We start from the raw sequence: 27,741 nt of genomic DNA, 5'->3' as shown, positions 1-27,741 counted from the left end.
TCTCTATGTAAGTAGGCTGTTTATGTTTTCTCTATGTAAGTAGGCTGTTTATGTTTTCTCTATGTAAGTAGGCTGTTTATGTTTTCTTATTGGCAACGTTACGTAGCGCTCAATATGAAAATCACTGGCTGTGCTGTATGCAGTCTGTGGCTAGTTTGCATTGTTGTCTGCCATTGTAGTGTTGGGCAGCGGCAGCTGGCTGTGAACAGCGCGTAGCGTTGCGCAGTTTGGAGGTGAGCCGCCAGCAGTGGTGGATGTGGGGAGAGAGATGGCGGAGATTTGTAATTTGTCATGAACTGATATATATATATTATGGCTTGTGATGATATTAAGGTAAATACATTGTTTGTTCTCTATTAATATCTTTCATTTGCTAACTATCCCTATCAGTAGTTAGTGCCTTCAGTAGTTTGAATCTTTTATTTAGCTGGCAGTAGTGGCGCTCGCTGTATTGCAGTAGCTTGAGCAGCGAAGATTTTTGTGAGGTAAGTGATTTGTGAAAGGTATAGTTTAATGTTAGTCAGGGCCATTCTTTTGTAGAGATTTTTGAAAGTCAGATTGCGTTGCGCTAACAAAATATTGTGTGTCAGGTTAAGCACAGTCCTATATAAATTGTTCAAAGGGGATGTTTCAACAGTTGCAGAAATGATACACCTTCACGGAGCTCTGGTCATGTAGTAGTACTGTGTTTTTCCTTACAATCGTCATTTACACAATCATTAATGCATAATTACACCACGTATTATGGCTTTAGTGATCTAACAAGTTACCAGATTGAAAAACAGTTGCAGGTGTTTCTCCTATACAAATATACAGGTCAGTTCAACGAGGGTTAACATTTAGTCACCTGACACCTCACGTACGTGTTCCGTTTTGTCCTCTTTGTCACTCTGACGGTGATTGTGCGAACTGGGTTTCAGAATTAAATACACGAATGCTCCATAGACAGCTGTGAAGTATGTGTGAAACATGCCATCTGTCGCATACATATGTTTCATCTGGAAGAATAAGTTTTGAGTAAGCCAGACAGCGAGAACGATGCATTTGAGGAGACACATTTGAAGCTATACATGCATGAACAGATTTGCTGGCTATACGTAAAGTACGAAAAGAAAAATCACTCTACGTTGCTCCTCGTGGCGAAACACGTTTTCAGAAACTTGTGAATGAATTTAAATACTATCTGAGCCCGCACAAAATGTGTAATATTCAGAACGTCGCAATGCGGGACGAATCTGGAAAGAAAAATAAACGAGGAAATATTTGTGGAAGTACACCGAAAGAGACTGGAAAAAGTCTTTTCGCTTCTGTTGCGTTTCCTACGGACCAGGCTATTGTGTCAGGCACAGCACGGAACGAGACATTCTCGTTGAGTTAGCGTCGCTCCAGAGAGAAACTAAATGCTGTAGCTCCCAGTGTTAGTTTGAGTTAGTTTGAAAGAAGCGGAAGTGGCGCAGCTGCGGGTGGTGTGCACGTGTGGGAACCAGAAGGGAGGAATTGGGGCGCTGCGGGAGGCGGTGGGGGGAGGGGCGGGCTTGTTAACGGGGCGAGACACCTGTCGGCAGCAGCGCCGCAGTCGATAACAAGCGGCGCCGTGTGGGGGCGGAAGCCGGGGGCGGGCCGCAGGTGTCGGCTCCAGCGCCGCCCCCCAGCGCCGCGCGCGGTACACGGCTGCTGGAGAGGCTCACTCTGCCTTTACGAACGGCGGCGACCAAATCACGGAACTGTGCGTCCCATGCACAGGGTGGCCAAAATACACCGCTCGACAACTGGTGAGGAGAAGTGCCATTGTTAGGAATAATCACAGGCAGTTATGGACAATATGAAACACGGAGCATACCCAATACAGGTGGAGCCGTATATTTGTAACGAACAGTGGTACGGACTGGAAATTAAGGGGAAGCAGGATGCCAGAGATATACAACGTGAGCCGTGTAGAAAATTGCTTTTTTGAAGAGCGCGCCGCAGCGCGTTGTGTGAAGCAGTCGCCCTCCGTTTCTGGTGGTGGTGCCGCTGCGGCAATCGCAGCTTTGGTGTCTCCCTCTGGTGGTAAAGGGGAAAGGTTGCCTGTTCACGTGCATTTAAGGGGGCTATGAGCTCGCCAGTCGGTCAGTCGGAGTGAGTCTGGGTCAGTCACTCGTCACCATTTGTGCGGTAGTTAGTGTCTGTCTGTCGTACGGAGTACTAGTATGTCTGTCGTTTGGATCAAACTTCAAAGCCGGCAAAATCAGAGTCTTGCCACTCCGTCAGTAACGGGACTCAGTTAGGGGGCGCCCGGTCGGGGCTGAGTTCCTGAATCTGAGTCTGCGCGTTAGGCCGCCAGTCTGCTCGAGTTGCTCGGGCAACGGTCATTGGCGGTTGGATCGATCGGTTGGTCGGTCGAGCACTGAGACAAAAGATGACTTGTCCGCCTTGAGCGTCGGCGCATGTGAGGTCGCCACGTGAGTCCAGTGGGCCGCGCATACGGCGCGGCCCACTGGATAGATAGTAGCTTCTCGGCCGACACGAGAGTAACAGGAGTCAACCCACGACATCGGTCTGGCCGGTGCGAGCTGCGACGCCGTGAGACGGGAGATCGGCGCGCCTTCCTGCGTCCGTTGAAGCGGCTGGCAGCGGACGGTTCGGGAGAGCCTTGGGGGTGCTGCGCCAGGTCTTCGTCAGAAATCGCAGTTTATTCGAAGTCAAGTGACTGCAGATATGTTGTTTCATTATCTATTAAATTCTACTTGTTTTCTTGGTGAGGTCACCAGCTGCTTAGTTTTGCGGTCGTCCCACCATTCTTCTCCGTTCGCCCACCCGCGGGAAGGTGGTTATTTATGATTTGTGTGGTCCGTTTTTCCCTTGTGGAGTAGGGGCGGGTTAGAGCAACCAGCGGTTCGGGTTGTTCAGTAGTCTCCCTGTCAATCTGCCACACGTTAGTAGCTGCTTCTGCCATATTTGTCGGATTCGGTGTTAACGAATTTATTGCTTGACGTGTAACGGCCGAATTCCTGAAATATGTTTTTATCTTGCCTATCATCTTGTATAATGTGGAGCATGCTTGGCTAACTCTGTATATTTTATGTAAGACTGCATTTCATGGGTTTTTATTTAAATAATTATTTTAGTATATGAAGTTGCGACCCTTCCACCATAAGAGTACTTTTTTTTAAGCTGCACCTTCGGTGGCAAGTTAATCTTTTAATGTTAGTGTTTTGTACCATTTCCATCCCTCCTACAGGGTGCATAGGTTATGTGCTTGTGTGAGTTGCTAAAATTTTTAGTTTAAGGTAATCTGGTGTGTTGCAGATTTGCACCAGTGTAGTTTTTCAGAAGTTGTTGTGAGTGGTCGTGACTATGGACGTGTCAAAAAGAAGCGGAAAGGTTCTCAGCCCGAAAGCTCATACTGTCAAAAATTTGTTCTTTCTGCCTCTGAATAAATTGTAGCTTGATATTTAGAGGGTGCTTTCTGATTATAATTTTAAGTCTGTTTAAAAAAAAGGCTTTTAGGAATAAACTTTCAATTTGTTGAAAGAAATTTGATTTTTTTTCGTCTGTTACCAACTGGCAACTACTTCCATTCTGACATAGTGTGATTAAATGTGTTAATGTTCTTGATGAATCACTACTAAAATAAAGTAAATTCGTAAGAAAAGTAAAATCACGGTTCACAACGAACATGGTTGACACAGGTCATACTTCCAACATTAATGTCGACATCCGATTCGCAGTAAGGAACATGCCCTCCTCGGGCACTAATGCACGTTCTGCACCTGTGTTTCATGATGGCTGCCAGAGTCCTCTCCCAAGGCGGTTTCCAGTTCTTCCACGTTTTGGGGGCCAGGTGTTCGTTGAGAAACAGGTGTGTCACAGGCATCCCAGCTGTGCTGTATAGGTTTTAGTTCTGGGGAGTACGCCGGCCATTTCGTACTATCAATATCTTCACTTTCTAGTGTATCTTGTGTGGGTTAGCATTAACAGAAAGTCGGTGCACCGCACACCTAAACAGAGAAACATGATCAAGAATAATCTCCCTGCAATACCTCTGTGCTCTAAGGGCACCTCACACGAAGATATACAGCGATGTTCAGACACGGTGCATAATGTTTGCCCACACCATAACACCTGGACCATACCGGTGATGTTCATGAACATTCTGTGGTGTGTAGCGTCTTCCCCTCTGGTGGTCAGAACCACTTGCCACAGTAAAACGGGATTCGTCGAAGAACATCACTTTGGACTCCGTTGGTGACTCAAAACAACATGCTTCCTTTACCAATGTACTCTTTCTTGACGATGGTGTGAAGTGCGAAGTATTTAATAGGCTTTTAATAGGCTTTGGAGCATACAAACTAGCCTGATGTAATCGCCGCGAAATGGTTCTGTAAGAGAGTCGTATACCGGTAGCGATTACAAGGTCTACAGAGACACAAGTGTTCCTTTTCACCACTAGGGGTACATATCGATCCTCTTGCGACGCGGTAGTTCATCTACAGCCACCGGCACGCTTTAGGGTAGCATTTCCATCTTCAGCCGTGACACTTTGACCGGCTTCGAACCGTCCAACTGCTTGTGCACGATGGTAAGCCCAGAAATGATGCCTTGCTGACATGTTGCCGTACGACACAGAATGTCGCACTAATCTGTTCCGCAATAATCTTCGTCAAACACCGTACTACATGAACTGTCGAATGCACACAGAATTGCAAGTAATACGTCCCGCCCTCAATACTTGCTTTTACTATTAGTGATCCGGTGTTCCGTAACCATCGTCGGCTGTTTTCAGTTGTTCCATAACAAGTTTCAGTTGTTCCTTAGCAACTGTCAAATCGTGTAAAACTGGCCTAGAAAATATTTCATGCACCATTTTCAAAAGCGACGAAATTTGCGACATAACAAAGCTGTCAATACGTATTCCTGAAGATTCAGAAGACGACTGCTTAATGACTAAAACACATTCAATAAAAAAACGCTCATCAGTGGATACATCACTTCTTCAAACTTTAACTCACATTATAGGTGTACAGTATGGGTACCTTTTGAGGAACGGGAAACGTCAATAAATACGTGCAATTCATTAGCAAGAGTTGTCCTATGAGGCGCGATGCAGTACGCGTTTTATATCTGAAGTCGTGAAGCAATTCGAGTGACAATAGTGTGTGGAGGCTAAACATCGAAACCTGAAGGCCGCTCCACCTCCAGGCGCAGGCTGTAATTGTAGGAACTCTGCCAGCCATTATTAGGCTTCTCTTTACCCATGGAACACTGACACATAATATTAGTATCATGCAGCGAGTTTTCACTGGTTTCCCGATGGCGTATGATGGGGATTAAATGTCCCGTTGGTAGTGAAATGGTTGAAATGCCTGGAAATGTCGTCGCATGGATCACTCCCACGCAAAAGGAAAGTATCATTCTGGAAACAGATACATTTACAATAACTTAACCCGTGGTCGTCGCATCTGCAGTGACGAGCAGTCCCTCTCAAAATATACGGAGGGTCTCATTGAAGCCTTCACTGACCGTAATTGTCCTCCCCCTTTTACCAAAACAAATCTCCCGTGCCTTATCTTTCCACTCTCCCACCACCTCCCAAAGTCCCACAGTCCGGCCACAGAGGAGCATTCCCCTCATAACTCAGTATTATCCGGGGCTGGAGCAACTGAATTACATTCTCCGCCAGGGTTTCGATTACCTCTCGTCGTGCCCTGAAATGAGAAATTTCCTGCCTACTATCCTTCCCACCCCTCCTACAGTGGTATTCCGCAGTCCACCGAACCTACACAATATACTCGTCCACCCTTACACAACCCCTGCTCCCAATCCCTTACCTCATGGCTCATATGCCTGTAATAGATCTAGATGCAAGACCTGTCCCATTCATCCTCCTACCACCGCCTACTCCAGTCCAGTCACTAACATCACCTATCCCATCAAAGCCAGGGCTACCTGTGAAAACAGTCATGTGATTTACAAGCTAAGCTGCAACGAGTGTGCTGCATTCTATGTAGGCATGACAGCCAACAAGCTGTCTGTCCACATGAATGGCCAACGAGAAACTGTGGCCAAAAAACAAGTGGAACGACCTGTTGCTGAGCACGCTGCCAAACATGATATCCCTCATTTCAATGACTGCTTCACAGCCTGTGGGATATGGATCATTCCCATCAACACCAGCTTTTCTGAATTGCGCAGGTGGGATCCCTCCCGGCCTCAACCTTCGTTAGTCACTGTCCTCACCCATCTAGCCCCTTTCCTGTTCCCATTCCAGCACTACACAGCCGGCATTTCATCGCCACACCCAGTCTTTTAATTTCTTTTCATTTCTCTCTTTTCCGCTACATACCCCTCCCCCCTCCCCATATTCTCTACTAGCCTCCGTCTAAACTGCAGCACTTCACTGTCCGCCACCCCCACCATACTATCCCTTCCTCTGCCCGCCACACCCTCCTCCTTACCTTACCCAGTCGCCACTGACATCATGTACTGGTACTGCTGCTCGCAGAGTGGTTTCAGTTGTCTGAGACTGCAGACGTGTGTGCAAGTTGCGTTTGCGTGCGTGTGTGTGTGTGTGTGTGTGTGTGTGTGTGTGTGTGTGTGCACGCGTGTGTGTATGTGTGTCTATTGCTGACAAAGGTCTAAATGGCCGAAAGCTATAATTCTGTGAATCTTTTCGTTGTGTCTGTCACCACTCAGCATCTCTGCTACATGGTGAGTAGCAGCTTTCCTTCTCTAATATTGTTACATTCCATCCTGTATTTTCCATTGTTTCATTTTTACCTTTTCTTTGTAGCATTACATTGCTTTGACGTTTGCTCATGGAGGCTTTCAAGCTGCTAAAGCGATAACTGCACTGCAAAACAAAATTGAAGGATTACCTGTTTCAAAACATCATAACTGTCTTCCATTGCGACGCATAAGTTCGGAATTTGGCTCAAAGATGCCGATAACCTTCCGCTGTAACGGTGCAAACGTGTGGCGCCCTATGAAATCGCCCTGGAGTTCAGCGATGCTTGAAACAGCAAGGCGTCGACACATGCGAAAAAAGAGCAGAGTTCAGAGGTTCAAGTGAACAGTAAGGTGTGTTAATGATGTCACATTAGCACCGAATTTCGCCAAAATTCTGCCCAAAGGCACCGTAAATGTGTCACACTGTGAGAAGGTCGTCACTGTCTCTCTTACCCACATTTTACATCCTGTTTACATGTCTATGCTATGGACGTCAAAACTGCGACACCCAGAGTTGCAATCCCTCGGTTTTCTTACAGGAGGCCTGGGGAAACATTTCAATCACACCTACGCTCAGAACCGACACGAAAAGGTCTCAGTGAGTGCATAAATGGCGGGAATGAAACCACTGCTTCCCCTGGGACGTTAATTTCCACACAATGCGCGGCTGGAAACGACTGTTCGCTGTGCTATGAGCAACAAGAAGATGTTCTTGAAAACCAACCTTTGACACTGATAACAGCCTCGGACGTTTCACCCATTCTCCATGGACATTATTGGGCTGCATTCCCACTGAACATTATCACATTCCTTTGGAGAGCAGTGTGACCACAGTTTCTCGTGTACACGTTGCAACCAAAAGTGACAGGTCAAAATCATTTAACGAGTATGATCATCATCCTAAACAGCAGAGTATAGTTATGCTCTTTAGCCCTCGTGTTTTCTGCCTTCGTGTGGCGTTATCACACTGGAGTTCAACATTAACATCTGTGTCAATAACACGGCAAAAGGTCTCTCTAAGCCTCCCACAGCTCGGCAATATCTTCGGTGCTGCCCATGCTATTTTGTCTGACACGTTACAAACATATATGTCAGAAACTTCGACACTAATTCAGACTGGCGGCTGCTCTACCATCTGAAGGTAGGCAAACCACACAAAAGCGATGTCGAAGGACCTGGTTAACCCTCAGGCGCAAGAACCGCAGCGATGCAGATCTTGTGTCGGAGTTTCTGAAATGCATTTCTAACGTACTTAAGAAACGTGCGTGAGTGGCACTGAGGGTGTAGCTGAGCTGAGGGGGGGGGGGGGGTGGTATTGTCCGTTTGTCCTCTTATTCACGCAAGTGTTAATACTGTACTCCCGCCTTATCACGTCATAGGAGAATCGTGCCCAGATTTGTCGAATGGTTTTAAAGTCCCTAGTGGTTCCACCGTGTACATGTCAGCACATATCGCGGTCGCACTGCACTACAAAGGCATGCGATCGCGTTCAATGAGGATGCAGCCCCACAGTTGTCTTAGGGAAAGGTTTAAATGTCTGACGGTATTTCTTTGACGCTCTTTATGTTACCCCCTGAGGCCTTTTTGTGTCTATTCGGAGCGGCGGTGTGTCTGAAATGTCTTCCTAAGGCACTCATAAGGAAAGCAGGTGACTCGAATGCTGGGTGATGCGGTTCTGACCTCGACAGCAGGGGGGGGGGGGGGTTAGCGACCACCTCCCCATCGTGTGACACATCCGCGGTGACGGTTGGCGGAATTGTGGTGTAATTTGATGCCAATTTGACGTCATTAACCTCACATTAGCTTTCAAGCTGTCGCCTTTTTAAGCTTGTGTCGCCTCCATACTGTTCGAAAAGTCGCCGAACCCGAGGGTGACGTCACAGTGGGCCACGCTTTTGAACCGTTACAGATGGAGGTTGTAGGCAACTTCGAGCCGACTTTACAGCTTGTGCGTTGTAATGGAAGGCACTTATGAGGTTTCGAGAAACTGATTGTTTCATTCTGTTGCACAGTATGTACTGTACGTGACGACGCGCTTTCAGGAATTGACTCGTGCACAATTCTGGCGACGTCTCAGCTTTCGCCTACAGATAAGTGCAGGAAAACACGTGAATTTTAAATGATACAAATCTCACTACCACGTAGACCTGCCGATTATTTTAATGCTCAGCTCCTCACGCACATCCTTGCTTCTACAGTAGTGGGTAGATGTAACTGATCATCTCTGAAAACTGCTCGACACAAGGACGGACGAATCATTGAAACTTCACAATTATGATACAGGTATGGATGACCCTCTACATTATTCAGGAACATCCTGAAGCGGTCCAGGATGGAGGCTTCTTCAACAGTATAACTAACGATTTGTTTGCTGTTTCAGCAAGTAATTCCACAACTTATAGGTTGCAGAGCAAGTAAATTATTTCACCTTCTGCGTATCAAATCACGTACATGCAGCACGTCAACAGTAGTTCACCAACATCTGCATTAAGATGACCAATCTTCGATGCCACCTCACTTTTTTTTAAACTGAAAAACTATTTAAATTTTGGGATTGGTAAATGAGTAGTAAAATTCACCTTGAAGTGAGCCGCAATTTTACCTTATTTGTCAAGAACATAAACACACCTAAGAAAGGAAGGTTGCTTATAAGAATACCGCAGTCATGCGCTGCCATGAGGTGTAATCGGTGAAAATAATAGCATCGACGCAGGAACGCTAAAATGCTAGATGGGACGCCAAATTAGCGCCACAACACAGTGGCGAAAATCTTAGTCTGTCGATAGTGGCGGATATGTCAGTAAACGAAGGAGAAAGATATGGGCGTGCTGTAGAAGTACTGGGATATTTAACAATTTAAACTGCATACTGATGGCATAAGATTGGCATGACTGTCGACTAAGAGAATTCTCGAACAGGTTTTGATTTTATCAAAGCGATGCAAAGACTAAAGTAATGTGGTGCTACCAACGGTAACGTTCTATGACAAAAATTGTTGCTGGAAACGATTTGGGAATAATAAATAATTTCTCAATAGGAATTATTTTATGTCAATTATTTTATTTACTCTCTTACCGATGAACCAATGCCAAGAAAATATCGACCCACTCAAACAGATGTCACCATCATCTTCGAGGTAACATGAGAAATTTTGCTCATGTGCTGAAGAACACTTCTTAAAAGTAGAAGATACATCAGTCCATTGTTTCGAGATATAGACACAGGGATTACGGTAATGAAAATTAAAGTTTGCGTGAAGTTGGTCCACTCAATAACAACCCAAGTTACAGCTTGTTGTCATGTACTGGCACAAAACAATGTGTCCATCTGCGAAAAATAGCACCTCCCTATGATCTCATATCATAAGTATTACTATCTGTAGCCGTCACAATACGCTTCATTGTTGTGCACCTCAAGTTACCTTTACATTTTTTGATTTTGTTACGAGTGACCTGTTGGGTTCCACATGCAAGGCAGTCCGAAACCTATCACAAACTAGATAGATGCTCGGTAGGCGCTCGTTTCATACGCAAAATGAAAATTTGGAACCTAATCGATCGCTTTCCTGAAGTCAAGGCACATGGCGTCAACCTGTGCGCCTTTTGTCTATGGTACTGCAGATCTCATGGAAGAGAAGACGTGATTATTTTTGCAAGATTTCTCCAAAAACGTCATACTAATGTGAGGGTAATTCGTGTTCTATAAATCCCCAACAGGCTGACATTAGCGGTGTAGGCCTATAACTTTCTGCACGAGTCCTACGGCCCTTGTTGGAAACGGGAATGACCTGCGTTCTTTTACGGTTTCAGTTGCTAAGTACCGTTCATTGCCCCACGGTCTATGACAAAATCAATTTATCCAGTGTGCAAACGGCAACTAAAGTGATCTTGTAAACACTGTAAGATGCCAAAATTTTTAAACCCGAAAGATACTGATAACGAAAGGCGCCCATTTTTCAGGTAGTCATCCATAACTGATTGCAAACACAAACTATACTGACTGGTACCTCAAGATAAAAATGGAACTCCTGAACAGTGCGAACGCGTGAAAACGTCCTGCGATAAAGGTAACAGCTTATTTCCTTGCTTGTGACTCAAAAATCGTGTCAGACACAGTACAGATCTGCACATTTCAACGTTAGTTCGGTGAAAATTTCTGCTTGTTCTTTAGTTATGCACGCTGGTTGAAATGTCATTTCAGCATTCACTCCTGTAAGTCTTTTTCTCTTTAAGATCTTTTGCTTACTGGTAGTCTGCTTGTATGTGGTATTGTCTATGATATTGGCGTAAACTGTTTTTAGTTCTTTAAAGGGCTCCGGAAAGGCTCAAAATCATGAAAAGTTCAATTTTTACTTTTTTGCGTTTTCTGAATCTGCAGACTATTACCTTTTAATAGATATATAATTTATTCAATTCCGAAGACTACAACTATTTTTAAATTTTTTTTTGAAATGTGTCCTACATGGGCGTGACCCACTGTGGCGCTGTTAAACTGCTGTCAAATGGTGTTATTATTAACGTCAGTGTTCATCAGGTACATTTTAGTGATGTGAGATAAAGTATGTGTTGTGGCTAACCTGTGATGGTTCAATATATATCGCTGGTGTGATTGTCGATTGTTTCATGTTTATTTACTCTGTCGTTATCTCGAAAATATTCGTAATTAATTCTGTTTCTTGAGTCTCTGTTTTGTTGAAGTATAATAATGAGTAAAAGTAAAGTTATTAGAAATCCTCTGAAAGCTTTTAAGAAAAGGAGAAATGTTGGAAAGCCAAAGGTATGTGTTATTACTGTGGTGTCACCGCCAGACACCACACTTGCTAGGTGGTAGTTTTAAATCGGTCGCGGTCCATTAGTACATGTCGGACCCGCGTGTCGCCACTGTGTGATCGCAGACCGAGCGCCACCACAAGGCAGGTCTCGAGATACGAACTAGCACTCGCCCCAGTTGTACGGACGACGTAGCTAGCGATGCACACTGACGAAGCCTCGCTCATTTGCAGAGCAGAGTCAGCTAAGTCAATGGCTACGACCTAGCAAGGCGCCATTAGTAACATTGCATGTATCTAAAGAGTCTCACTTGTATCGCCACAATCTCCAGATGTACCAAAAGGATGGATTAAAGTTAAGTATTCCAGAAGCTACGTACTTTTCTTTATAGCATTCATTACGTCTCCTGTTTCAGACCTCACGCCATCCTGCTTTAGCTTAGCGCGTGCCTGTCGGCTTCCTCTCATTGTGTCTAGGCTGTCTTGTCTAGACACAACAATTACTGTAAACAATAAAGACGATAACCAAGTGAGTGAACCTAACCTCTCAAGTACACCTGCCCATAGCAGTCAAAGTGGGAAAGAAAATACTTCACAGAAGAAGCTTGGTTCAATGAGTGAAAACTATGAATGTTTTATGGGCGAATCGGATGTGAATGAAATATTTGATATGTCGGTTCTCAAAGGAATTTTTTCAAACTGTGCAAGATGTATTCATTGTAGTGAAGTTGGTCTGGAACTATCCATAATAAAGCAAGTAGGACTTGCTAGTGAAATACAACTGAAATGTGATAAGTGTTCATACATGACCACCTTTTGGAACAGTGTTTCAGTAACTGCAACTGAAGAAAATGGTAGCAAAATCTACGAACACAACAACGAGCGATGCTTGCTTTAGACAAGGAACGCCTTCGGGCTGCAAACAGGGCTGTAAAGAGTCTAGAAATACAAGCAAGAGTAAACAGGAGGAGGAACAAGAGGAAGCTGGAGGAGGAGTTTGCAGAGGATGAAGATAATCCATCCTATGGACCTGGAATGCACTAAAAAGTTAATCCAATCTTTGTCGCTCGATCCCCAAAACTTTTATTTTCTCATACTAATTACGTTTTCTAAGGATCTTCCAAACATACTTGTTTCAAACTTTCAGTAAATGTTACACAGTACCTTCTGCATAATTTAACACAGCCTTTTTCCAAAAAACTGTATATTTTTGAATATATAAATAAAAAATTGCAAAAAAATGTTGTGAATTTTCATTACAATTGAAAAAAAATCATCTTTAATAACTGAAATAAAATTTTGTAAAATCCCTGTGTTAAGTTGTAGCCCATATACCAATAAATAATCTGTAAAAAGTTCAACTTCCTACCTCAAATACTTTGTGAGGAAGGATGTAATTTATAAGCGTTATTTTAACATTGCAAGTATAGGGCGTTCCGGAGCCCCTTAAAGAGCTGTTGAGAATCGAAAAAACGTTCAATTGCCGGCCGGTGTGGCCGTGCGGTTCTAAGCGCGTCAGTTTGGAACCGCGTGACCGCTACGGTCGCAGGTTCGAATCCTGCCTCGGGCATGGATGTGTGTGATGTCCTTAGGTTAGTTAGGTTTAAGTAGTTCTAAGTTCTAGGGGACTGATGACCTCAGTAGTTAAGTCCCATAGTGCTCAGAGCCATTTGAACCATTTTTCGTTCAATTAGAAATGGTTATCAGTTAGGGTAAAGGATAAAGGTGAAGGGCCTGGAAGTGGTTAATTAAGTAGCAGAAATCTGTCCGTCTGCACGTGCCTACGTTCGCCATTAGACTAAGAAACCGAATTTTACAACTTGCGTAACGCATTACTTTAATGTTATGTATAACTCTGCTATGTACCACTACTTTAACTACAAGAGAAAGTAAAATTATTCCAAGCGGCAATACTGTTTTTACCAGGGCTGTTCGGAAAGGAAGATCGGTGGGGTGCGAAATGGAAACCACAATGAAAAACCGATGAAATATTCAAATGGTTCAAATGGCTCTGAGCACTATGGGACTTAACATCTGTGGTCATCAGTGCCCTTGAACTTAGAACTACTTAAACCTAACTAACCTAAGGACATCACACACATCCATGCCCGAGGCAAGATTCGAACCTGCGACCGTAGCAGTCGCGCGGTTCCGGACTGTGCGCCTAGAACCGCTAGACCACCGCGGCCGGCGATGAAATATTGCACAGGTATGTTGGGCAGTGTCTCTAGTACGCCCGTCGATGTCTTCACGTCGCTCTTTTCAATTCTGAGTGCACAGTGAGCACGTAAAGATGCTTAGAACAATCGTGTCTCCCGCTAAGTACGAGGGCCCAGTGAGAGATTTTGCCTGGCGTCATTAAGCCCACATAACATAACTGTCATCCGTTTCTTTCTGCATGATAATTCTCGGCCGCACTCTGAAGATGCTCCTGCACCGTTGTCGATAGGAAGTGTTCGTTGATCCGCAATAGAGCCCGTAATTGACTCTCTCCGAGTTTCATGTGTGCTCACATGAACAGCTAGCTATGAAGACAGCATTCTGCACAGACAACGAGCTGTAGACCAGCGTAGAGAACTGGCAGGAAGCACAGGCGGCTTGCTTCTATGACGAAGGTATTGGAAAGTTGGTGCAGCGCTACGACAAATGTCTAAATCGAAGCGGCGACTTTGTAGAAAAGTAGCTGGCAGGTGTAGCTAAGTGTTCCAAATAAAACATTTTTTGATATTCACTGTGGTTTCCAATCTGCGACCGATCGGACCTTACTTTCCGAATAGGCCTCGTACTAATTAAAAAGAAGGGCCAATATATATACATAGAGTGACCCAGAACTCCAGTGACAAACTTTCAGTGGCTCTTCACTGATGTGTTCTGTGTACATCCGTACAAGTGACGTGTGACCTCCGGCGGCTGGTTACAGAGTGTTACGGCAACTGTGACTTACTCCGTTTGTTACAACAATTATCTCGGCTTCTGTGGAAATACCTTCACAACAGTGGAAAACCGTATAATATGCAATAATCAAAAAATACAACAATAAAGACAGAGTGATGTAAACAGTCGTCTGATACAAACGTGCTGCGATGTTGTTCTCATCGCCGAAGGTAAAGTGCAGCGTAGCGCTATTGCGCCGCCGTTCCCGTGCATTCAGTGAACCTGGACACGGCGTGCATATCAGCCAAATCTTCCTCATCAAACCTATCCATAGAACTTCTGTGTACCACTGTTAATGAAAAATTGATACTTCTGGAAAACAAGCCCAAGAGAAAATCGAGCAGGACAAAATGCAAGCTTAACGGCAAAAAGTAAAGTGGTCGCTACCGTTGGCAACAGGACGTACCCGTATCGAAGAAGTTTTTTTTCCTGAAAAAGATGCACAGCACATACCGTCGACACCTGCACTTTCTGCATTATTTTAAGTGCAGTACAGACAGGAAGCTAACTGGGGCAACCAACACAAAAATTTTGGCTACTCTGTAACGAGTAGCCGGAGACTGTGGGCCCCTCACATTGAAATACTCAGATGGTGTCCCTGAACAATTTCTGGTAACTCGTCGATTGGAGTCCTGTGTCTCCCTGTATATTCAGAGGACAGAATTGTTTCAATGTGTATCTCTGAGAGCTACCTACCCACTGACGGTCCGTGGTAGAACATTTTGAAAACAGTCAGAGTCTAAATCTAAAGTCCCAGTCATCATTCTTATACTGGGACCTTATTTAATAAGGAAAGGCATAAAAGTGGGAAATGAAGAGCAATTACAGGATCTGTTGGATGGAACGAAAATTCTAATGATTACACAACATGGATTGAGAGTAAATCGAAGAAAGACGAAAGTAATGAGAAGTAGGAGACATGAGAATAGCGAGAGACTTAGAATTGCTGGTCACGAAGTGAACGAAGCTATGGAATTCTGCTACCTTGGGAGCAAAATAACCCATAACGAACGAAGCAAGTGGGACGTAAAAGCAAACTAGTACAGGCAAAAAGGACGTTCCTGGCCAATGCAAGTCAGCTAGTGGCCAACATAGGCGTTAGTTTAAAACACAAATATCTTAAAATGTAAGAACCACGGACGATGGGAAAATCTGATCAGAGGAGAATCAAAGCGTTAGAGATGTAGTCCTATAGAAGAACACTGAAAATCGCAGGGGCTAATAAGATAAGGAATGAGAAAGTTGTTGGCAAGAGGCAAAGACAGGATTATAGGACACATGCTAAAGTATCAGGGATTAAGCTCCATAGTACTAGAAGTAAGTGAAGATGGTAAAAACTGTAGGGGAAATCAGTGATTCGGCAAATAACTGAGGTCGTCGGTTGCTAGTGCTAATTTGAAATGAAGGTGTCAGTGCGAGAGAGGAATTCGTGGCGGGCTGCATCAAACCAGTCATTAGACGGATCAAACGCGCGCGCGCACACACACACACACACACACACACACACACACACACACACACACACACACACATAAACACAAGTAAACGAAAAATCTCTTAATAGTTTCCTGAGGATTTTTATCTTAGGCTCGTTACCGCAGTTTTTCACCTGTGACCTTTACAACTGGAAGAAATAAATTATTACTGACCTTAGCACTCGTGACTGAATCCCTTTTAAGTCAATTCAAGCTTCACTTTCAAGAATGAAAGGCGCTACAAATTTTGGAGTTTGATTTGTTCAAATAATGTTTGAAGCGATTCTATGCGGACGAAAGGAGGAGCAAAGATTTTCAAATTGGTTATTTTTTATTGTACACCACAAAAACAAAATACATTACTCCTCTTCCATCTGAGGTAGCGATGCTGCGATGCGGTTTAATAGCACTGAATCTTCGTATTGCCAGTAACTGGCAGAACTAACCAAACGCCCTCTAGAACTGTCTCTTATTATGTGACCGTGTGGCGTGATTCTTATGGCGTCACACAAGTTCAGTGTCAGAACTACATAGTCTTTATGAATCAAAAATGTATCTATACAAATATAGAGGGTGAATTACCTAAACCGTGCACCGTAAATACTGCGGGAATGGAAAGTGCTCTTGATGTGAGGTTCTCACGGAATAGACTGATAGTGAGGGGCTCGTATTGTTAGCCACTCAATTAATTGTCATAATACTTGGAAACTGTAGCTTTTGTGTAAACATATATTTTCTAAGTGGAGAGACGCTACTGACACTGACAAACTAAAAGTACTGTAAGTTAGTATGTCAGCGGTGATTGTTGCAAGATTCTACTGCGAGTCGTTAACGAGATGTATTTTCGATAGTTCCCACAGCGACACTTGTAAAATATTTTTGGTAGCACACAGAAAAGGACAAAAACAGTGCTCACACTTGTTATTTCGTAGATTCTGACCAGTGACTAGACAACTGACCATCACAGGCTGTGTTCAGAATGACCACAGGCAGCAGCAAGACACGCTTCCTGTCTGGTACGGAACGACTGCTCACACGTGCTGGCATTTCACGGGAGATATTCGAGCAGGCTGAAGTAATGGGTCTTGCGTATCACCGAGTGCAGTTGGTAAGTCCTTGCTGACAACGTCTTTCAGCAGTCTCCCCAGAAAAAAGGTGTATTGCATATTAGTAACAGGTTACATCCGCCTTCGTTTTTTTCATCGTTTCATGTCAATGTTTGATAATATACTGTAACTGGTTAGAAACTATATTCACGAATTGGCGGCAGGAGAAAATACATAGAAACGTACAGAAGTTTGCAAGCTTCCGGAGCCAGTGGCTCCTTCCTATGACAGCAGCGTTGAAGGGGAACGAAGAGGGACGAAGGAAGAGGACTGGCGAGGTTTGGGATATGGTGAGAGTTCGGACAATTCGTCCAGAACACCGTGTTAGGGCAGACTTTCCGGAGAAGATGAGAACGAATGACTGATCGTTGGTGACTGCAATGGACGGGATTTGAATCGTGCACCAGTTAATACGTTGGAGAGGTAAGTGCACTGCATGTGATAGAGGTGGAGGGAGGGGAGGGATAGGGAAAGGCGGAAAAAATAGAAAGATCAAAAAATAATGGGCACAGAAAACAAAAAAAGGCAACGAAAATGGAGTAGTTACTGCGATAAAGTGCTGAGACCGAAGAAATTAACGTAAATTACGGCCAGATGGGTACCGTGAAGCAAGGACATGTTGCAACGCAAGTTTCCATCTGCTGAGTTCTGAAGAACTGGTGTCCATCTACTGAGTTCTGAAGAACTGGTGTCTTGGGACAGAATGCAGATGGCACGTGTGGTTAAACAGCCACTGAGGTCACGACTGACACGTTATAGAGCTTTTTCTGCGATGGGGTACTCTGTGTTGCCAGTATACGCCCTCTGGCTGTGCCCATTCGCCCTAACTGAGAACAGGATGGTAGGCATACCAATGTAGAAAGCCGAACGACTCTTACACGACGTGTATCGTTTCAGTGATGTCTCCGCTATTGATAGTGTATTTTTTGCCAGTTACATGGCTGTTATAGGTCGTGGTAGGAAGGTGCATAGGGCAAGTGGCACAGGAGAGGTTCAAATGGTTTAAATGGCTCTGAGCACTATGCGACTTAACTTCTGAGGTCATCAGTCGCCTAGAACTTAGAACTAATTAAACCTAACTAACCTAAGGACATCACACACATCCATGCCCGAGGCAGGATTCGGACCTGCGACCGTAGCGGTCACACGGTTCCAGACTGAAGCGCCTTTAACCGCACGGCCACACCGGCCGGCTCACAGGAGAGGACGGTCCCACAGGGTATGAGCGACAGGGTCGGGAAACGGGTGCAAAAAGGACACAGGATCTGACAAGGATATTGCAGAGATAGCGAGGGCGACGGATAGCTGTTCTAGGTATGGTGGGCAAAATGCCGAAAAAATCTCAGGGCATGAATCTGTCGAACAAAACTGATCTCAAGGCATGAATCTAGCATGTCATAGCATTGTCCCTGATTAATACGTGTTCATTCAACACCAGAATAATACTGAGTGACAATAGTGTACTCATAAGTTGCTTTTGTAGGGACCAGCAGTACCAGCATTGGATGTGATTGTCTGTGTTATCCGCTTTTGAGCTAGGATAGTGGGGTAATTATGTCTAGGGAAGACTGATGTGAGAACCACTCGTCATGAGTAGATTTTTTTTTCTACCCAGTTACATAATGCTTAGCCGCGCGGGATTAGCCGAGCGGTCTAGGGCGCTGCAGTCATGGACTGTGCGGCTGATCCCGGCGGACGTTCGAGTCCTCCCTCGGGCATGCGTATGTGTGTTTGTCCTTAGAATAATTTAGGTTAAGTAGTGTGTAAGCTTAGGGACTGATGACCTTAGAAGTTAAATCCCATAAGATTTCACACACATTTGAACATTTTTTTGAACATAATGCTTAAAGTAATTAATCTTCTTTTTGAAGCAACAAATTATCTTTGTCGAGGTGTTTCGACCTTGTACATACTTGATTTACTTCAGAGTTCTTTTCAGAGAATGTGTTGAAAAGGAAGTTGCCGAGAGCCAGTGAATAAACTGAGCTTACTGGCATGATTCAAATGGCTCTCATGAGCACTATAGGACTTAACATCTGAGGTCATCAGTCCCCTAGGACTTAGAACTACTTAACTACTTAAACCTAACTAACCTAAATACATCACACACATCCATGTCTTAGGCAGGACTCGAACCTACGACCGCAGCGGCGACGCGGCTCCAGACTGAAGCGCCAAGAACCGCTCGGCCACCGGACAGGCCCCAGAGCTCCCACATCAGGCTATGCAGCAGTGGTATGTGGAAGGTATCACCCACAAGAGCTGTTAGGTCACTGGGAGTAAGACGTAGTTCTAGCTACCATTACAAATTAGTATTCTGTGGATGATTTCTAAAAGAGAAACCAACTAAGAAAACCATGAATGAGACCAACAAAGCTGCCAAAGTAAACCAAGCAAAATGTGCGATATGGAAAGAGAATAATTTCAAACAATTGTATATAGTAGCCGAAAATGTCGGTAGTGTTACATCAGGGCCAACAGTTATTACGTGAAAATTTTGGATATGACGAACAGAGAGTCTCTTTTGTGAAGTAACACATCAGAAATAGATCGACTGGTCGCAAACGACCCTTGAATTACGAGAAGGGCGGAGGATGCAACAGAGTTATGCTACAGTGTATGTTTGTTGATCACAGTCATCAGTTTAACCCCGCAGCTAATCAACGCACTCTGTCTTAGTACACTAAAGATCAAGAAACCTACTTCAATTCCTTCCATAAGAAGTTCCTCATCCCCGATCAGCACAGGCTTTTGCACAGTATTGCTTTGAGTTTACTCACCTGGGTAGGGTTCGGCGCAGCAGGGGTAGTACTTCTCGTGTCGCTCTGCGGGCACGCCCAGGATGTCCCATTCGACGCTGGGGTAGTACTCGCGCAGGTCGATGCCCACCTTCACCTTGTTGTCGTCGTACTTCTGGTTTATGTGCTTCAGGTCGATCTGCGGAAGGGCAGAGAGCATTAACACGCAAGTGTACTGCTTACAGACCAATGGGGAGGGGAGGGGTTCATTGTGTCCACTACAAAAAAATCCAAAAATAAACAGATTTCGTTATATTTCGTTATTTTTTTACTAATAACATCATTTTAGTTAGGCATTGATACATAAACAGGGTCCAGATAACATCCTTTAGGACAATCTTAGCAATAACAATGCATTTTCTGTAATGTATATGCAGAGAGATATGGACAGAGAGATGGGTACCATAACAAAAATATTTTGTGGCATGTTAGTGGTAATGCACTGGCTTTCCACTATTAAAGCCATGTGCATTTATGAAATCTTACTCATTATTAATTCACATATATTATTTTTATCGCAATAATTCTTTTTAAGTACAGTGGAGTGCTAGGATTCTGCGTGTCAGTCGAAATTACGAGTACGTTAATAACGATGGACATAGAGTTTCCTGTACTCAATATATGAGACTTATAGTAGTGTTGGGTATGCTAAGAATATTACAGGGTTTATTTTGTTTGGATATCGAAATAGTAATTACGTGTCTTCGTTCCACATGGCAGTCCTGTATGGTTGAAAAAGGGGTCGCCCAAGCGCAAGTGCTAGTTTTTTAAAGGTTTGAACATGGCTGCGTGGTCAGCGACCATTTACAAAGTAAAATTAAAGGAATAACAGCCCTCGGTCGCAAAAAAGAAGTCAGAACTTACAATCAAAAAGTTTTATGCTCTATAATTTTGTATTTATGTTATAGGCCAGTTTGAGTGTTTTACTTCTGGTGAAGGCACTCATAGTAGTGCCTAAACCTAGGTCAAAAGACTTTTTTTGTGACCGAGGGCTGTTATTGCTTTAATTTTGCTTTGTAATTGCTAGTATTAGTACCATGATGCTTGTGGGAGGAGAGGGAGTTTGTTGTGTTGAAGAGCACTGAAGGGGAGGGGACTGATTGGCACTTAAACTGTTAGCAACGCTTATATGCAAAGGCGTCAGCGAGTTACAACGGGTTTACTCTGGTGGAAAGCTCCCTCCCAGAATACCATATCTGCACAGCACTGCCTTTCGCATCAGCCACCATGCTGGAGATGATTACGCTTATGATTGCGCATCTTCTCTCGACCATTGCTAGTGTGGTGCTCACGGTTGTGCCCCACAAGTCAGAATTCGATGTGTTAGTTGTCCTGCAGATGACATGCTTTTTGTGGATGATGTTTCAGCTACTGGTCAACTCTCTAGCTGCATATTTTGAAGTGCTCTGTTACACACACAGTATCTTTGGTTGAAAACATCAGAATTTTGGTATGATGTCACACGATCTAGTAATATAGCCGTGGTTTAGTAGGCAGATATTTTCAGCTGTGTGGTATCTCTTACATGCACAATATCTTTGGTTGAACTTGGCTACAGTAATTTGCTATGACGTCATTAACATGACATGAGGTCATTATTTCTGCTAGTGAGTTCGCTTCTAAAACACATACTATGGCATCACATACACTAGTAAATGAAATGATGGCTTAGCAAAGATGAAGTCAGGGTAATGCTACACTGTATTTGTTGATAGCTTCATAATGTCGACACAATATCAGGAGCAGTGGAGTGGAACTCAAGTAATTGTACAAAATTTTGGAAAAATATGGGCAAAATATTTAACTTAGTATTGAAATACTTCAAATGGGAGGGCTGGGAGTGCTTACTTATTGTCCTGGGTGTGATATATGCTGGTGCGACGAATGACGAAATATTAAACTGTTATTAAGAAATGGGCCTCAAGTGACGTCACTTAACATAATTTATTGTTATCAAATAGACACAGACTGATCCTCTTCCTACGCTGTCTGCCTCTAGAGTGGATCCCTCACAGTTATAAAAGATGATACGGGGAAAGAGGAGAGGTTTCCTGATCTTCACTGGTAGAAGTGTGGGTGACAGGGGATGAGGGGAGGGAGATGAGAGTGATGAGGTTCCATTGGGTGACCTTGATCAATTCCTGGTGGTTGGCCAGGTGGAGGGAGACGGAGGTGACCTTGGATGTAAGTCTACCAAGGGTGTAGCCTGGTGCCAGATGTTTAATATGTCACTAGATGTGATAAGAATGTAATGTTCCGGAACTGGCATTCATAAACTACTCACCTTGACTTCAGTGAGGGTAATTATGATTTTACTGCTGAGCTAATTTCAATAACAATTCATTTTATTCGGATAAATAGATAGATAGATAGATATTCAGCCATCATAGGCCCTGCAGACCACGCGCTGCTTCCACAAGCTGCCTCAATTCCTTCCTGTTTTGTGCCCGGTTCCTGCAGGTGTCTTCAGTTCCCAGGGCTGCTAGGTCCTTCGCCAGGTAGTCCATCCAGCGCTGCCTTGGTCGTCCAGTGGGGATTTTGGTGTTTGGTTTCCCTGCTAGTGCCATCTTCGCCTGTCTTCCATGTGGCATACGGGCTACATGGCCCACTCATTGTATTCTTTTGTTCTTTATCTGATGCACTTATCATTTTACTCAGACGTTCCGTAACATTTTTACTAAACAGCAGAGCTGTATTTGTGCTCGTGTAACACATTTTATCGTAAGCAGTGAGCAAAGAAATGAGATGCAACTGAAATTCAAACACACTCTCACACTATGCATGTTTCTCTCAGAATGGCGCCGCTCTTTCGTATCAGAAAGTCCTAGATCTCTGTCCTGGAATCCTAGGCAATCACGGGCCAGAGATCCTAATAAGCATTGGCTCTGGACAGCTAATGGGATATGGGAAACGTATTTTTCAGCCGTTTCACGTGATCGATGTAACTCCGACGTAGTATGTATTGCCTAAGTGGGTTTATCCTAATTTGCGCAACATTACAGTTTCCGTATGCAGCCACATTCACCTGAAACGACTATCTCCTGAAATCACCGTAGGACCAATATTACAACAGCATTTTGAATAGTACTTCGGTATAATGTCCACGTTCATTTCTTTTCCCCCAGTTCTCAGTTCCCCCCTGACCCGTACAGTAAATCCACGTCGTCGTAACTGACACGGTGTGCGGTATTTTCCATCCGTCATGTACAGTCGTCTTATGGGATCCGACGTTGAGCGCTGCTGATTTAGATGCTACGTCGCGCGGGCGGCGCCGATTAGAATCAATGCACGGGGGAGCCGCACGCTACACGCTATCACGACCAGCGGTGCTAATCGAAGTGGCCGTCGAGGAAATCTATGCTAACTGTAGCCGGCGTTAGGGGGCGTAATACCGGCGACATATCATCTCTGGATACCGCGCAGTACGTGTCTGTTGCCATGGCTACCCGTCTGCCACCGGGTCGCTTCGCATCCTCCACGGGCCCAGATGTAATTGTCGCTTCCGATAAATGCAGATAGCGTAGCGCTGACACACGAGGCACCCAGCGTCACAAGTACTGTTAACGTCGCAGCTGTGTGCGTTGTGAGCAAAGAAACGTTTACAGTTGTACCGTACTGCGGTAGTTGAAAGACAATGAATACAACAGAATACCGTGAAACAATACAGGGCTATTACAAATGACTGAAGCGATTTCGTAATTTCACTGTAGCTCCATTCATTGACATATGGTCACGACACACTACAGATACATAGAAAAACTCATAAAGTTTTGTTCGGCTGAAGCCGCACTTCAGGTTTCTGCCGCCAGAGCGCTCGAGAGCGCTGTGAGATAAAATGGCGACAGGAGCCGAGAAAGCGTATGTCGTGCTTGAAATGCACTCACATCAGTCAGTCATAACAGTGCAACGACACTTCAGGACGAAGTTCAACAAAGATCCACCAACTGCTAACTCCATTCGGCGATGGTATGCGCAGTTTAAAGCTTCTGGATGCCTCTGTAAGAGCAAATCAACGGGTCGGCCTGCAGTGAGCGAAGAAACGGTTGAACGCGTGCGGCCAAGTTTCACGCGTAGCCCGCGGAAGTCGACGAATAAAGCAAGCAGGGAGCTAAACGTACCACAGCCGACGGTTTGGAAAATCTTACGGAAAAGGCTAAACCAGAAGCTTTACCGCTTACAATTGCTACAAGCCCTGACACCCGATGACAAAGTCAAACGCTTTGAAATTTCGGCGCGATTGCAACAGCTCATGGAAGAGGATGCGTTCAGTGCGAAACTTGTTTTCAGTGATGAAGCAACATTTTTTCTTAATGGTGAAGTGAACAGACACAATGTGCGAATCTGGGCGGTAGAGAATCCTCACGCATTCGTGCAGCAAATTCGCAATTCACCAAAAGTTAACGTGTTTTGTGCAATCTCACGGTTTAAAGTTTAGGGCCCCTTTTTCTTCTGCGAAAAAAACGTTACAGGACACGTGTATCTGGACATGCTGGAAAATTGGCTCATGCCACAACTGGAGACCGACAACGCCGACTTCATCTTTCAACAGCATGGTGCTCCACCGCACTTCCATCATGATGTTCGGCATTTCTTAAACAGGAGATTGGAAAACCGATGGATCGCTCGTGGTGGAGATCATGATCAGCAATTCATGCCATGGCCTTCACGCTCTCCCGACTTAACCTCATGCGATTTCTTTCTGTGGGGTTATGTGAAAGATTCAGTGTTTATACCTCCTTTACCAAGAAACGTGCCAGAACTGCGAGCTCGCATCAACGATGCTTTCGAGCTCATTGATGGGGACATGCTGCGCCGAGTGTGGGAGGAACTTGATTATCGGCTTGATGTCTGCCGAATCACTAAAGGGGCACATATCGAACATTTGTGAATGCCTAAAAAAACTTTTTGAGTTTTTGAATGTGTGTGCAAAGCATTGTGAAAATATCTCAAATAATAAAGTTATTGTAGAGCTGTGAAATCGCTTCAATCATTTGTAATAACCCTGTATATTGGTTTGGTGTATAAGTTCATAGCGTTTTTCCATAAGTTTAACGAACACAACACATGCACTTAACAGAGCTTTCAGTCATCAATAGTATATTGTCCTTTGCTGTTCACAAAAGTTTGCCGAAGCGAGGGTAAGTTTTAAATTCTGCGACTGCAGAAATCACGCGATTTTGAGCCGGGAAACTTACTTAGCCATGTTAGGAGAGCATTTTCATTCAGAAAAAAATAGAAATGAGTGTATAGCATTGTCGGCCAGTAGGCCTCATCCGGGGAAGTTCGGCCGCCAAGTGCAAGTCTTATTTCTGTCGACGCCACATTGAGCGACTTGCGTGCCGGTGATGAGGATGAAGTGATGATGGGGACAACACATCACCCAGTCCACGAGCGGAGAAAATCTCCAACCCGGCCGGGAATCGAATCCGGGCGCGTTTGTACGGCAGGCAAGCAAGTTACTACCCAGCTAGGCAGGCGTTTCATCCGGAAAGGTTATTCGACAGACAGAGAAAAAGGTGAAAATCTGAGGGCACAAGATCAGATGAGCAAGGTGGATGTGGAATGACTTCCAAACACAACTCCCGCATAGAGCTTTTTGGTCAGGCTAGCATAATGCAGGTGGGTGTTACCTTACAATGGCATCACTTCACGCAGTTTTCTGGTAATTGTTCTTGGATTGAATTCTGCACGAAGTCTCTGTTGTTGACAATAAATTTTAGCAGTGATGGTGACACCTCGTTGAAGCAATTAGTAGCAGTATGTCATACCGTCGCCGGCCGAAGCGGCCGTGCGGTTAAAGGCGCTGCAGTCTGGAACCGCAAGACCGCTACGGTCGCAGGTTCGAATCCTGCCTCGGGCATGGATGTTCGTGATGTCCTTAGGTTAGTTAGGTTTAACTAGTTCTAAGTTCTAGGGGACCAATGACCTCAGCAGTTGAGTCCCATAGTGCTCAGAGCCATTTGAACTATAGTAGTATGTCATACCGTCACTGTTCCACCAGATACATAACATTACCTTTCGTGGAAGCGCGCAGGTCTCAGTAGGGAGGGGAAGGGAGGGGCGGGAGGTTGCCTCTTTGTTTGGGCTTAACCATTTCTTTCTTTTCCTTGTGTTAGTATAAAGACACAATTTCTCGTCACCAGTAACGACACAGGATAAGAATGGTCGTTGTTGTCCACAAGATAACTTATGAAGAACAAGCAGAGATGCACATATGGCAATTTGAAGATTTTTGTAATTTTGGCTTAGAGCGTGTGACACCAATACTCCAAATTTTTGACACCTTCCTCACTGTAAGCAAATATCGGACGATGGTGGAATGACCACAGTTCATCACATTTTCCAGTACTCGAGTACACCGATGTGGATTAATGCGTTTAAACGGTCTTCATTAAATCCCGAAGTTCTTCCTGAACGTCACTAACTTCAAAACGGTCCTCCTTAAAACGAAAATAGCATTTTATTGCCGTGCTTTTTCCAATGTCATTAGCTTCATTCACGGCGAGAATGTTTCTGGCTGCCTGCCCTGCTGTCAACTCTCTATTGAACTCAAACAGAAGAACATGTCGGAAATGTTCCGACTTCTCCACTGGCCACTCTATTTTCTAGAGTACCAAGAGTGAATTAGAAATAAAGGATAAATAACATACAAAACAAAAACGCTACGAAATTATGCACCAGTCTACTACGAAAGGAAGGGTGTGAATCAACAAAAAGATGAGAATAACGTGGCGCGTGTATTCCCGAAAACAATGCAGAAAAATATGAAACAAGAAAAGCGTATTTTTAAACTGTAAACTACGCTTGCGAATACCATTTTCTCGGAGTGAGTGTCGCTGATTTCATTGATCTATCATAGCCACAATCCCAGTTACGAATTTTTTCAGTGTCTTAACTTCTTCATTTGGTGAGATGACAATTACCAGTCAGGTAAACAGTTAAACTGTGTAATATTCAATGCATTAAAGACGAGTGGCATATTTTGGAGTAGGTAAGACATGTACTTAAATTCAACAAAATGTGAAATGAAAAGGAAACAGCTAAATTACATATTTTTCGAGAACACATTTACACAAGATCCGGACGCTAACAAGTAAGAGAACCATTATAAATGCATCATCTGCATGAATAATATCTCCAGGAACTTCTTTTTGCACTGCAATGCTTTGAAACATGGGCACCAGATCTTTGGGCAGAGAAACACGCCGTGATAATGTCTATAGGATTGTTCTTGATTTCTTCATGGAAAAGATACTTTACTATTAGACACCGTCGTCAATAGTAGAAAAATAAAAAGCCGATTGTAGCTGCTCATCACAAACTGGTAGAGGCAGTAACTTTATTATACAAAAATTTTTGCAACATATTTACGTACTGTAGCGTGAAAGTGCGAAAATACTGAACCCAGGAATGTAATGTACGGCAGATCTTTTCCTGACACAGGAAGCAGTTCTGTCACCACACGAGCTGGCGTTAACTTACTTGTTGGGTTTTTATTTTCCACTTGGATCCATTTCAAGACATAACTGTTCTTCGACAGTTTTGGTACACTTCATGTACCTCTTCTGAATATTTTATATATAGTCTTTCTTTTCTTTTAGCAGACAGTTAATGATTCCATGCGTTTACGTCTTATTATATTTCAGGTATTGGAAGGAATTATTAGCAATGTCTTTTTTTCGATATTAGTTTATTTTCTTTATTGTTTTCGATGTACCGTCTAAATATATTTAATCTGCCGTTCATCCTCGAATTATGCTCAAAGTATATTGTTAACTGAATATTGGTAGAACAACATTATAATAAATCAAAAGCGCTAGTTTTCTTTTGTTCTACAGTATTACTTTTATTGTGTGAACCGGTTTTCGGCTGACAAGCCATCTGCAGACATTTACTATTGTCACCAAAGAAGTTACATTGCTTGTAAGCAACGTTGGAAGAGAAGTTACATA

The 27,741-nt window shown here is 44.0% G+C and overlaps 1 protein-coding gene across 1 annotated transcript in view; it reads right to left on the bottom strand.

Moving 5' to 3' along the window:
• The window catches only part of LOC124804857 (acetylcholine receptor subunit alpha-L1), a 617,332-nt gene that overhangs the window by 85,196 nt on the left and 504,395 nt on the right, over positions 1-27,741 (bottom strand). The window contains exon 5 of the mRNA XM_047265212.1: positions 19,772-19,928. Coding sequence (XP_047121168.1) covers positions 19,772-19,928 — 157 coding nt within the window. The remainder of the gene's footprint in view (positions 1-19,771; positions 19,929-27,741) is intronic.

The sequence above is a fragment of the Schistocerca piceifrons genome, chromosome 7 (genome assembly GCF_021461385.2).
Source record: "Schistocerca piceifrons isolate TAMUIC-IGC-003096 chromosome 7, iqSchPice1.1, whole genome shotgun sequence".
NCBI classification, from domain to species: Eukaryota; Metazoa; Arthropoda; class Insecta; order Orthoptera; family Acrididae; genus Schistocerca; species Schistocerca piceifrons.
This window is presented reverse-complemented; position numbering and strand designations above follow the sequence as displayed.